This window comes from Sorex fumeus, unplaced genomic scaffold (genome assembly GCF_029834395.1).
Source record: "Sorex fumeus unplaced genomic scaffold, SorFum_2.1 ptg000002l, whole genome shotgun sequence".
Lineage (NCBI taxonomy): Eukaryota > Metazoa > Chordata > Mammalia > Eulipotyphla > Soricidae > Sorex > Sorex fumeus.
In genome coordinates this window covers 5,975,772-5,988,872 of record NW_026606059.1, presented here as the reverse complement: position 1 = coordinate 5,988,872, position 13,101 = coordinate 5,975,772, and the positions used below count along the sequence as shown (strand labels likewise).

The 13,101-nt window shown below is 48.7% G+C and overlaps 1 protein-coding gene across 2 annotated transcripts in view; it reads right to left on the bottom strand.

Moving 5' to 3' along the window:
* Positions 1-13,101, bottom strand: part of LYN (LYN proto-oncogene, Src family tyrosine kinase) — a 123,142-nt gene that overhangs the window by 63,639 nt on the left and 46,402 nt on the right. The window contains exon 2 of one of the 2 annotated variants that reach the window (XM_056107440.1): positions 797-933. In XM_056107440.1, the coding sequence (XP_055963415.1) occupies positions 797-928 (132 nt within the window). In that variant the 5' untranslated portion in view covers positions 929-933. The remainder of the gene's footprint in view (positions 1-796; positions 934-13,101) is intronic. The other variant, XM_056107483.1, reaches the window with a different exon arrangement.

Genomic DNA, 13,101 nt, shown 5'->3' with positions numbered 1-13,101 from the left:
AGCTGCCCTAGTACTAAACGTTAGAGAGTTTCCTAAAAACCAGGCTATGGGAAAGTGTCTCTCCATCCCTCTATCTATGTCTATGGAGACAGAGATGGAAAGCACGTAACACCCGACTGAAATAAGATGTGCTAAAAGTTGTGATTACTAAAACTTCTGCTCTTTCTTCCATGAAATATCTGGCACAAATATTTGTCCAACATTAGAGGGAAGAATGGAGTTAAAATTTTTTTCTTTCAGGTCTCTGTAGTAAGTCGTGATATTAGTGTGTGTACAATTTTGAGCTCAAGTGACAATATGGATGTAATATCCCAGAGAATATAATAGAACCTGTTAGTGTCTCCTCGAATCTAGAAATTCCTTCTGATTCTAGATTGCTGCACTAATCTCATAACCTTGCCTAAATGACATAGCCCAGATGTCCATCATAGTCAGCCATATGTGTCCGTATGTGTCTCTCTACACTTACGCTGGTAAATATGATAGTTATAGATAGATTTTTATATAAAGAGTGGATCTTTGCACCAGCTATATGAAAGATGGTTCCCCCCCCCCCCCCCCAAACACAACAAAAGGACCAAGGCCCCTTTATGATGCATTAAGTGGCCTGGGTATCCTAAAATGCTTGCAAGCTCTTTAAAGGATTAAATGATAAAGCAAACAAAAATGATTTCAGGCCCAAGAAACCACTGTGATTTTTTTTTTTTGCATGCACATGTTACAGATCAGGGGTCTGAGGGGGTGCAGCCATGCGTTGTTCCTGCGGTGGGAATTCTCCCCTGCACTAACTACTTACTGGCCTTTGCTGCTTATTGGACGTTGGATCTCTCACATAAATAGTTCGGTCAGTATTACGTACTGGTTGAGTCTTCAAATCTATTCCATCGTCATTCACATGGTCTTTCCTTTTTGATTTTATACATCCCATATTTCCTGTTGGAACATAAAAGCAATAACAATGTTTTACCATCCAAGAACTGGCTGCAAGTCACTAGCATCTCAGCACAAAAAGAAACTTTTATTCTTTATCATTGAGAGCAAACTTGGATATGCTTCACAAACGGGTTTGTGTGTCTGTTCATCCAGCCATTCCGTGACTATTTTAGTATTAGTAAGGCATCAATCTTAGCAAAAGCCCCCAAACAAATGAATAAATAAGTAAACATAAACATCACTTAACCAGATGCAAATGTGGACTATATCATGTGATGTAGTAAATGTTGACCAACTTAGGGGATTAGAGACAGTTTTCTTATAGGCTTCAGTGATCTCAAATAATCTGGATAAGAGACAGTTTCTGCTCTCAACTTGTTCGTATCCGTGTGGCTAAGGTTCAAACTGCAGGACACCCTGGAGAGTCGGTGATAGAGCTGTACAGGATCTCGGGAAGGACATCTAATTCAGGCTGGAGGAAGAGGAGGCGGTCAGGGAGAGCTTCCTGGAGGAAATGCTCCGAGAGTCTTAACAGGAGGGACGTAAGCCAGACGGTAAAGTGGAATGAGATTCAAAAAAATAAAAAATAAAAAAGGAACTGCACATACAGCAGTGGCCCAGAGATAAGTTAACGCCTCCATGCTTGCTCAATCTTGAGTCCTCAGGAAACTTGTTTTTGGGCCGGAGAGATAGCACAGCGGGGAGGGCGTTTGCTTCACATGCACGACCGACCCGGGGTTCGATCCCCGACATCCCAAAGGGTCCCCTGAGCACCTCCAGGAATGCTTCCTGAGCACAGAGCCAGGAGTAAGCCCTGAGCACTACCTAGTACAGGCCAAAACCAAAATGAAAAACAAAAACAAAAACATGTTCTCAAGCAGATTCCTTGGAGTCACTAACTCGAGAAGGCTGAGCCCTTTAGGCAAGGGGCCGGTGGTGGGGCCGAGGGGGAGTCAGTGCACGCTGAGGAGCTGTTTTTTGGGACCCCAAAGACAAAGAACGCAATCGTCAGTGTAAGGAGGGGCGTGAGACTTCAAAAGAGGGCATTCCAGAACCAGGCCGCCTCAGAATGTGGTGGGGGCCAGGGAAATGTGGTTGCCTTCCTTCCTCAAGGCTGAAAGCAAAAAGGCAGACTGAGGCACGAGAGAAATAACACAAGAGACATCTTCGGGGTCTAGGAACCTGCAAATGGCGAGATCCCAGCAGCTTCCCAGGAACACAGGCTTCCTGTGTGTGGGAACCAGGAGACACGGTGGAACTAGGGCTACAAAGGAACGTAGCAGCCAGTCACCACTGGGGGGTGAGATTTCAGAGCATGGGGCCAGACAAACAGTCCAGGGGAGAAGGTGCTGGCCTTGCCTGGGGTCCCCCGAGCTCACCAGGAGTAGCTCCTGAGCACAGAGTTAGGAGTAAGCCCTGAGCACCACTGGGTATGGCCCCAAAGCAAGGAAAGGGAAAGATTCCCGAGGAAGCACAGAGCGGAACAGACCCGCCTCTCCTTGGTGACCCTCCATGTGTCCAGACAGTGACAGGAAACGCAATGCTCTACGGCAACCAAAAGATGATTTCAAACACTGGAGTCAGATGCAAACCTTGCTTACAGCACAGGCTTACAGTCAACATATGTACATACTCTGTAATATACACACATAGATTGTCGTTATATACATATGAACATTTATTATGCACTTATTATACATATATAATACACATATTGTCAATGTACATATATATAGCCAATATATGTACATACACACACGCATATATATTTACCAAGAAGAAGCCCTGAATCTACTGTGAGTTCTACTAAAATGTCCTACAGGAGGCTAGAGCGGGTCGGGCTCCTGCCTTGAATGCTGCCAGCCCCGGTCTGATCGCCGGCAACCCCTATGGCCCTATGGTCCCCAGCATCCCCTGTGGTCCCCTGACCCCATCATTAGTGATCCCTGAGTGCAGAGCCAGGAATTATTCTTGAGCACCACTGGGTGTGACTCCGAGCGAACAAAAACATTAAATAAATTAAAGGCCCTACAAAGCCATGGTTCCCAAACCCGAATAAACACCAGATTCACCAGATCTCATGAAAACACATTTCCTCACTGCTTTCGAGGAGATTCTTTTTTTTTTTTTTTAACTGAATCACTGTGAGATACAGTCACAAGCTTTCATGTTTGAGTTTCAGTCATACAATGATCGAACAGAGTCTCCTGCCCCCGCGCCTGGCCGTCCTCGCCAGGTCCCCTTGGAGGGGAGCGGGTTGAGTTTCCCTCCCCGCCCCAACCAGGGCTCCGCAGCCGAAGACCTCCAGAACCAGCCACCACCATGCTGAGACCCACGCGTCACGTCACCTGCCTGTCCAGCCTTCACTAATTGCCCTGTAGGGGGAAAAAAAAAATCCTCCCTCTGCCCACTCTTCAGCTTTTCGAACTGGGACTTACACATCCCGTTGTTCTTTTGCATCAGTTTCCCCAAAGAACAGGCACTGATCTTTAGAGGCAGGACCCTAGCCTGTTCACTGCACTATTCTCAGCGTCTCCAACTGTAAGTACTCAGGGCTGCGGGAAGCTCTTGCTAAAAGAGGGAGAAGACTCACTGCTGTTTACACACACACACACACACACACACACACACACACACACACACACACTGGGGGGAGGGGAGAGAGAGAGAGAGAGAGAGAGAGAGAGAGAGAGAGAGAGAGAGAGAGCTCATAGGAAACTGCTTGTTTACAGGAGACATTGAGGACAGAGACAAAATTGCAGATCAGCCAGTGACCTGCACTCAGGTCAACTAGCCTGTGGTATAGATAGGGGGACAAGGACAGAGGATACAACTAGCCTTTGAAAGAGACTCGAGAAGGGGTGAATAAGCACAGGGAAGGGGCTTGACCACTGTGGTAGGGGAAGGTGCAGTGACTATGTGCATCAGAAAGAGAAACGCTACCGTGGTGCCTTGAGGACAATCGAGAACGAAGATCTTTCAAGAACTCCCATAATGATGCAGTGACACCACTTTTGCCATGGAGCCTCGAAACACAAAAACGGGCTGGGGCAGATAGTGATGTAGGCAGGCAGGCAGATAGGATGGCCCCTTCCAAGGCAATGGCAGTAAATCTTCTGGGAACTAATGGCCCTGACCTCCTGGAGAGCTGGTGCCAGTCTATGACGAACCCTGAGGAGCTGGACATGGCTCCAAAGAAGCTCCATCAGGAACAAAAGGCCAGGAAAGGAATTTCAAAGAAGACCACCCCCACTCCCAACTCTACCCCCTGACAACCTCCTTAGCAATGGACTTTGACCTAGGTAGAAGCCCCATGTGGGGGTTGGACCCATAGCATAGCGGATAGGGCGTTTGCCTTGCATGCGGCCAACCCCGGGTCCGAATCCCAGCATCCCATATGGTCCCCTGAGCACCTCCAGGAGTGACTTCTGACTCCTGAGTGCAGAGCCAGGAGTAACCCCTGTGCATGTCCAGATGTGACCCAGAAAAAAAGCAAAAAAATAAAAAAAGCCCCATGTGGGGGCACATTGGAGAAACCCTATAAAAGCCACCTTGACCAAAGTAAGGTCATATTCTGCCCGAGCCCAGGTGCTGCTTGTGCCCATGCGGCCGAGCACACGTGTCGCCTGCATCTCCCCTCTTGAGATGGGGACTTTCTTGCTTTCCTGTCTAATGCTGGGGTGTGTATAGGGCTCTCTCTGCCCTCGGAGAAGCCCGGGTTCTCTCTTGAGCACATTACTCTCCACTCTCTCCCACTCTCTCTTCCTCCTTCCCTTCAAAACCTCCAAATAAAAACTGTAATTTCACTGCCCATATACTCCTGAAATTCCTTTCTGCAAGGCGAGACAAGAATCCAGTAGCCCTGGGTCCCGCGTGGCAGAGGCAGATGGGGAGAAAGTGACCATCTCTCTCCTCCCCGCCTCACATGAGCCACCATGGGGCCCCCCTGACATCAATAGGACAGTGGGTTGGTGCTTGCCTTGCACATGGTCAACCTGGGCATGACCCCCAGCACCTCATAGATCCTCTGAGCATCACCAAGAGTAATTCCTATGTGCAGAACCAGGACTAACCCTGAGCATTGGCGGATGTTAACCCTCTAATCCCAGCTCGCCCCGCCAAAAAAAGTCCACAAAAGCATTAATTTGAAAAAACAGATGAACACCAATGTCCACCGCAGCACTCAGTACAAGAGACAACAGCCAAGATATGGAAACAAGCCAAATGCCCAACTAGAGATGAACGATCAGAGTCGTGGGGCAGTACACAGTGGAATACTATGCAGCTCCAAGAAAGAACAAAATCAGGTAATTTGCAGCACATGGGTGAAACTAGAGGACACCTTGCTCAGTGAAGTCATCAAAAGGAAAGGGAGAGGCACAGAGTGACCTCTGTCACATGAGACTTACACAGCAAGGAAGCAACAGTCACAGGTGGGACTGGAAAAAAAAAAAAAACACGGCCGGGTAGCAACAAAGATTCAAAGGCAACACAATGGCAGAACTCTCAAGTAGCCCTACCCAAAAGGATATTCGCCCAATACCCATCCGACAAGGGGTTGATATCAAGGATATACAAAGCACTGGTTGAACTCCAAAAGAAGAAAACATCCAACCCCATCAAAAAATGGGGCGACAAAATGAACAGAAACTTTCTCAAAGAAGAAATCCGAATGGCAAAAAGGCACATGAGAAAATGCTCTACATCATTAATCATCAGGGAGATGCAGATCAAAACCACAATGAGATATCATCTTACATCACAGAGACTGGCCCACATCCAAAAGAACAAAAGCAACCGGTGCTAGCGCAGATGTGGCAAGAAAGGGACCCTCCTTCAATGTTGGTGGGAATGCCGACTGGTTCAGCCCTTTTGGAAAACAGTATGGACGATCCTCAAAACATTAGAAATTGAGCTCCCATTTGACCCAGCAATACCACTCCTGGGAATATATCCCGGAGAGGCAAAAAAATACAGTCAAAATGACATCTGCACTTCTATGTACACTGCTGCACTGTTCACTATAGCCAAAATTTGGAAAAAACCCAAGTGCCCGAGAACAGATGACTGGTTAAAGAAACTTTGGTACATCTACACAATGGAGTACTATGTAGTTGTTAGAAAAGATGAAGTCATGAAATTTACAGACAAGTGGTTCTACACAGAAGTATCATGCTAAGTGAAATGAGCCAGAAAGAGAGGGACAGTCATAGAAAGACTACACTCATCTGGGGAATATAAAGTAACAGAATGGGAGTCGAACACCCAAGAATAATTGAGGTAAGTACCAGGAGGTCTGCTCCAGGGCTTGGAAGCCGGCAGCACACACTGGGGGAAAAGGCAGCTCAGATAGAGAAGGGAACACCAAGTAAAGGATGTTTGGGGGACTCGCTTGCGATGCGAGATGCTGCTGAAAGTAGACTATAAACCGAACACGATGGCCACTCAATACCTTTATTGCAAACTACAACTCCCTAAAGGAAAGAGTGAGCAAAAGGGAATGCCCTGCCACAGAGGCGGGGTGGGAGTGGGGGTGGAGGGATGGGGTGGGGGTAGGAGGGCTACTGGGATCATTGGTGGTGGAGAATGGCCACTGGTGGAGGGATGGGGACTCGATCATGGTACAACTGAAACCCAAGCACAAAAGTTTGTAAGTCTGCCACTGTACCTCATGGTGTTTCACTAATAAAATAAATAAATAAATAAATAAAACGAAGGACCCCTACCTGCTTTAGCTAAGGAAGGAAGACAGTATAAATGGCTCTGCTGACCGAACCCAACCTGGTACCACCACCTGCCACACGTTAGTGCCACAAAGCCTGCAGAGCACAGAGGAATAACGGCTCAAGTTTAGAACAGGTCTTGCAATTCCTTAGGCTGTGAGAAGAGGCCGGAGCATTAGAAAAATGCAATGTGCATTCCAATACAAAACAACGAAACAAAACCAAAAAACTAAGGAAATGGTACTTAGCTGCAAGTGAAATAAGCTACATTTCAGAGTTGTTTTTTTTTTTAAAAAAAACTGGTTTTGTTTGTTTGTTTGTTTGTTTTGGAAGGCAGGGATGGGCCACACCCAGGGGTGCTCAGGGCTTCCTCCTGGCCTCTGTGCTCAGGCATCATTGCATCATTCGGTGCCACAGATGGAACCCAGGCCAGCTACAAGCAAATCAAAATTTGCTCCTTAAACTTGTTCTCCCTCTCCAGCCCCTACCTTAGGGTTTAAACATTAACAGTTTTCTGAGCATCTCACTTCAGAGAAGCCACGTTAGGGAGGAGGAAACCGGCTGGAGAGGAGAAAGGGCGAGTCCCAAGCACGAGAGGCAGTGAGGGGTATGGAAAGACTCACATCACCTGGCCATCCGTCAGTTCCTGACCCTCATGCTGGCTACCTGGACAATTGTATATTCTCTACTAATGATGCTGAAAGAAAAGATCATTTTGGGGTTTGTTTTTGTTTTTGTATTTAATTTTTTTTTAATTGAATCACTGCGAGATAGACCCTCACAAAGCTGTTCATGGTTGGATGTCAGCCATCCAGTGTCCCAACACCCATCCCTCCACCAGTGCACATTTCCCAGCACCAGCGTCCCCAGGTTCCCTCCCATCACCCCCACCCCACTCCCTGCCCGCCTCTATAGAGACGCTCTTCTTCTTCTTCTTCTTCTTCTTCTTCTTCTTCTTCTTCTTCTTCTTCTTCTTCTTCTTCTTCTTCTTCTTCTTCTTCTTCTTCTTCTCCTCCTCCTCCTCCTCCTCCTCCTCCTCCTCCTCCTCCTCCTTCTCCTTCTTCTTCTTCTTTTTTCTAGCTTTTTGGTTCACACCCGGTGATGCACAGGGTTTACTCCTGGCTCTGCACTCAGGAATTAACTCCTGGCAGTGCTTGGAGGAACCATATGGGATGCTGGGAATCGAACCCGGGTCTGCTGAGTGTAAGGCTACGGCCCTGCCCACTATGTTATCATTCCTACCCCAAGGCGATTCTATTCTTGAAGGGATCATTTTGATAGCTTGCATCTTCCCCAAAAGGATTTGAACTGGGGAGCGGGGGCGGAGCCAATAACGAGGCCAGTTTTGGAGAGCAGGAAATGTGAGTGAGGGAAAAAGAGAATGCAAATCCGGTGGGCCGGGGGCTGCTGTGGCTGGTCGCAGCCTTTCTGAGGGAAGAGGAAGTTGACCAGGTTCCTCAAAGGCCAGGGCAGCTCAGGGCCGAATTTTGAGCTTTCTGATGACTCTATGGAAAATGTGGGCAAGATGGAGTTTTCTGTCTTCAGGTTTTTAACTGTAAATGAAAGCATTGCAGTCTCTCTGTTAGTAATAACCCAACCGAGAGGTCAGAGAGATGGCACAGGGATTTAGGGCCTCTGTCTTGCACTCAGCTGGCCTGGGTTCAATCCCTGGCACCAAGAGAGGGTCCCTTGAGCACCCTAGGAGTGCAGGACACCCTAGGATAAGCCAGGGATAGCTCCCCGTGACGTATTCGATATGCCAGACACAGTAACAACAAAGTCTCCAATGGAGACGTTACTGGGCCTGCTCGAGCAAATCGATGATCAACGGGAGGGCCTTTGCCTTTATTGATAGCACAGCGGGTAGGGCGTTCGCCTTACACGCGGCCAACATGGCCGACCCGAGTTCGATTCCTCCGCCCCTCTCGGAGAGCCCGGCAAGCTACCGAGAGTATTCGATATGCCAGACACAGTAACAACAAAGTCTCCAGTGGAGACGTTACTGGGCCCGCTCGAGCAAATCGACGAAATCGAGCTCACAGCTGGGAACAGACCCCAAACCAACACCATCACCATCATCACTGAAACACACAAATGCAACCCTGCTGTGTTCCTTTTTTTAAAGTTTTTTTTTTGCTTTTACTATTTTATGTATTTATTTATTTATTTATTTATTTGCTTTTTGGGTCACGCCTGGCGATGCACAGGGGTTACTCCTGGCTCTGCACTCAGAAATTACCCCTGGCAGTGCTCAGGGAACCCTATGGGATGCCGGGAATCGAACCCCGGGTTGGCCGCGTGAGAGGCAAACGCCCTGCCCGCTGTGCTATTGCTCCAGCCCCGCTGTGTTCCTTTTGGAAGCCCAACTCTGTGTGTGCGTCACTAGAAGCTGGACAGTATTTGGGTCTCAGTGTAGCATCCAATACTGTGTCCAGACAACAGGAGAAGACAGACAAAGAGAAGTGTCTTTCATTGGAACAAATATCCACAAGTATCATCCGTAAACTCATTAAAATCTCTTAGTTTGCTTATTTAGGGGACAGGCCATACCCTGGGATACTCAGGAAATTATTCTTAGCTCTGTACCCAGGAATCACTTCTGGAGGTGCTCAGGGGACCCTACGGGATGCCGGGGATTGAACTCGGGTCCGCTGTGTGACAAGCAAATGCCCTCCCCGCCGTCCTATGGCTCCAGCCCCAAATCTCTGATTGTTCATACCAAAATCAAGCTCTGGAGTAAAAGACTAATTATGATTCCCCATTCGGCATGCTGCTCCTCCCCTGAGGGCGAGTAACACCTCACAGACAAGCTGCCAAGGAGATTGGTCCCTGACTTCTGGGCCTTCTTCTCCCCCTCCACTTTACTGAGATGTGATTGATAGACAGTGTTGTGTAAGTGTCCGGCGTACGGCATGATGGGCTCATGTTCATATGGACACGTGTACACTGGGAATGACTGCCACAGAGAGATTAAGTGACCCCTGGATCACTTCACAGAGTCAGGAGCGAGGCTGCTGTTGGCCTGGTTTACTGATTGACATCACTGCATTCAAACATTAGTACTTACAAGGAGCCCCTCCTTCACCTCCAGAACCCTCATGAGTTCCTGAAACCTCAGTAACTAACGCTCCACACAAGGGTTTTTACCTCCCATACAGCTAAGATATTTGACTTGCAAATCAGGCACAGTAAAAGTTTGGTAGCAGTAGTAAAACACAGCAATTATGACAAAATGCTGTGGTGAGCTACATCAATGCACTCCCTCAAAATACCATAGTGCATGTCGTATGCTTGGACTGCCATAGACGGCAGATGACAGCGACCATGGAAAGTCGAACCTTCAGTAAGGGATGGGCAGGGGTGGTCTACTCTATGCACAGTTCTTAAATCCCTTAAGGAAATGTCAGGCAGACATTAGTTCATTTTCCAACATCAGAAGAAAATAATCCCGCTGAACTACCAGCGCCTCAAAGGAGTGGGAGTACACACCTCCAGCTCAGCCCCAGACTGATTAGTTGAACCATCTGAGGAATAATAACTTTTTTCTGTGTGTGTGGGGGGGGGGCAGGGAGGCACGCCCAGCAGTGCTCAGGGCTTACACCTAGCTCAGGTGACCACACAGAGCGCCAGGGATCAAGGCTAGGTTGATTGCGTACAAGGCAAGTGCCCCACCCACCGTACTATCTCTTGCACCATCGGACTAGGCATCCTATAGAAAAGGTATCCTATAGGTGATAGTCAGTGCTGTGTGCTTTGCAGTGACGCAGTGAACTGGCTCAGCATGGAAACGTGCACATCACTCTGCGGTGCAGGAAATCACGAGGAAAGCAGGCCAAGGAGGGAGATCCCCTATCCTGGCTGAAGAGAATGGATCTGGGGTCGTATTTTCTCACCCTGGAGTTTGTAAGCTGAAATAGGATTCCATCCTTTACATCCTCTGCCTGCTACATAAGGGTTTTAAAATCTGCTATTTCTCATTTTGGCACAGTTTACAGAAGTGAAAAATAGGAACTGGATGCGACATCCCCCCCTGGAAACCCGAGCGCAACTGTCCACATAATCCTAGAGCTGAAACTTCAAAACCAAAACTCACCATCATTTAACCTCCTCAACCTAACATTTCTTTCCGTTAGAAGATGTGACGAAAGTTTTATTTTTAGTATGGCATTCATTTTCTTCCTTTAATCCAGCTGCCGCCATGGAGAAACGAAAAATTCCCCCTCCACCCCCCACTCCATCATAATTTCCTTCATCCAGTATTTGAATGACGTTGTGCAACAGCTGAATTACTCATTTGGCAAAGGCTTCCTGGGAATTCTCACACCTTCTTCCTGGTACTGGCGTTCTCCTGCCTGGCCCTTAGGTTACAGGTGGGCACAGTGGAGTGAAGGAACTGAGGGTCCGAGGCAAAGAGGGGCAGAAGGAAAGGGAATGACCCGGGTACGCTGAGCCTGGTCTGGCACGACCCAGAACAGAGAACAGAACCCACAGCACAGCAGGGGGTGGGCAGCACCGACCTTCTGGCCGTCTCAAGCTTGGGCCGGCAGCTTCACAGGTTGACTCCTCACTGCCTCCTCTGGAAAGACCCGCATCTCTTTCCTAAAAGAGTTTCCGAGTTACTGAGTTCAGAAGGAAGAGAAAGGCAGCTCCGAAGGCAAGAGGTGGAAGGGAAAAACACCCAAGTACAAATGATCCTTGGCTGAAAGAAAAGGTGGGTACAGTGCGTAGGGTGCTTGCCTTGCATGAGATAGTACAGTGGGTAGGGCCTTGGCCTTGATTGAGATAGTACAGTGGGTAGGGCGCTTGCCTTGCATGACACAGTTCAGTGGGTAGGGCGCTTGCTTTGCATGACACAGTACAATGGGTAGGGCGCTTGCCTTGCACGCAGCCAACCTGGGTTCGATCCCCAGCGTCCCATAGGGTCCCCTGAGCCTGACAGGAGTGATCCCTGAGCACATAGCCAGGAGAAAATCCTGAAAACTACTGGGGCTGTGACCTAGGAGCAAGCACTAAGACAATCCATTTGGGGCCAGAGAAATAACAAGGCAGGTAGGGAGCGAGGACGTGGCTTTGGGAGCGTCAGACAGTGGGACACGCACATGCCAGGCCCGAGGAGTGCCTGTCACGTCTGTCGGGTTTCTCTCACAGCGAGAACAGGACGGGAGGACAGCAGCCCCCACGAGCCGCTTTAAATTTTAGGAGGATGCAGATATTTAGAGTCAGAATAATATTCCCCCAGGACAGCAACACCTGGTCATAGCAACAGGCATCCTCAGGGCAAGAAGAGAATGTGGACTTCTTCTCGCAGCAAGCCTGCCAGAGCCCTGCACCCACCCAGACACCGAGTGGGAGGAAGCAGAAGCAAGGCGATGCCCTCCTGACCAGACTGCAGTCAGGAGGGTCAGAAGAGCCCAGAGTGTGGCTGGAGCCCCGCTGGTCACAGAAGGCAGTGGGCCCACCTGCTGCTCAGAGAGAGAACAGTGAGGGAACGGAGAGCCTTGTCTCCCGAGCACTGCCAGGAGTGAGCCCTGAGCACAGAGCCGGGAGTCAACCCTGAGCACAGAGCTAGAAGTAAGCCCTGAATGCAGAGCTGGGAGCTGAGCCCTGAGCACAAGCCAGGAGTGAGCCCCGAGCACAGAGTTGGGAGTCATCCCTGAGCACAGAGCCAGGAGTGAGCCCTGAGCACAGAGCCAGGAATCAACTCTGAGCACAGAGCCAGGAGTCAGCCCTGAGCACAGAGCCAGAAGTCAGCCCTGAATGCAGAGCTAGGAACTGAGCCCTGAGTACAAGCCAGGAGTGAGCCCCGAGCACAGAATTGGGAGTCAGCCCTGAGCACAGAGCCAGGAGTGAGCCCTGAGCACAGAGCCAGGAGTCAACCCTGAGCACAGAGCTGGGAGTGAGCCCTGAGCATGGCTGGGTGTGGCTCAAAAAAAAAAAAAGGTCTTTTCTCCTTCCTCCCTCCCCCCCTTCCTCATACAATAGGTAGTCAGCTCTGAAATTGCATATTGATCATGGGAATATTAAAAATCACCGAATTAAAAAAAAACAATAAAAATCACCGAATTGTACACTTCAGGAGAGTGAATTGTGATACATGAATTATCGCGATCATAACCATCCTGTTGTTCGTTGATTGCCTCAAGCAGGCCCCAGTAGCGTCTCCTTCGTCCTAGCCCTGAGATAGGCTCTTTCAAGAATTATATCAATAAAAAATTGCTTCTAGAAAATGATTCTCGCCCCCCTATCCCCTGCCCAGACACAAAAAAGCAAAAAAAAAAAAAAAAAGAAAAAGAAAAAGAAAGGAAAAAAAAAAAGAAATATAGGAGAGGTTTGACACCTGAAAGTTTGGGTGGAACTGGAAGATACCTATGCAATGAAGTAACCAGAATAAGACAGGCCAACGGGGTAGTAACCCTTCCCTTGTATGTGGCGTTGAGAGGAACTG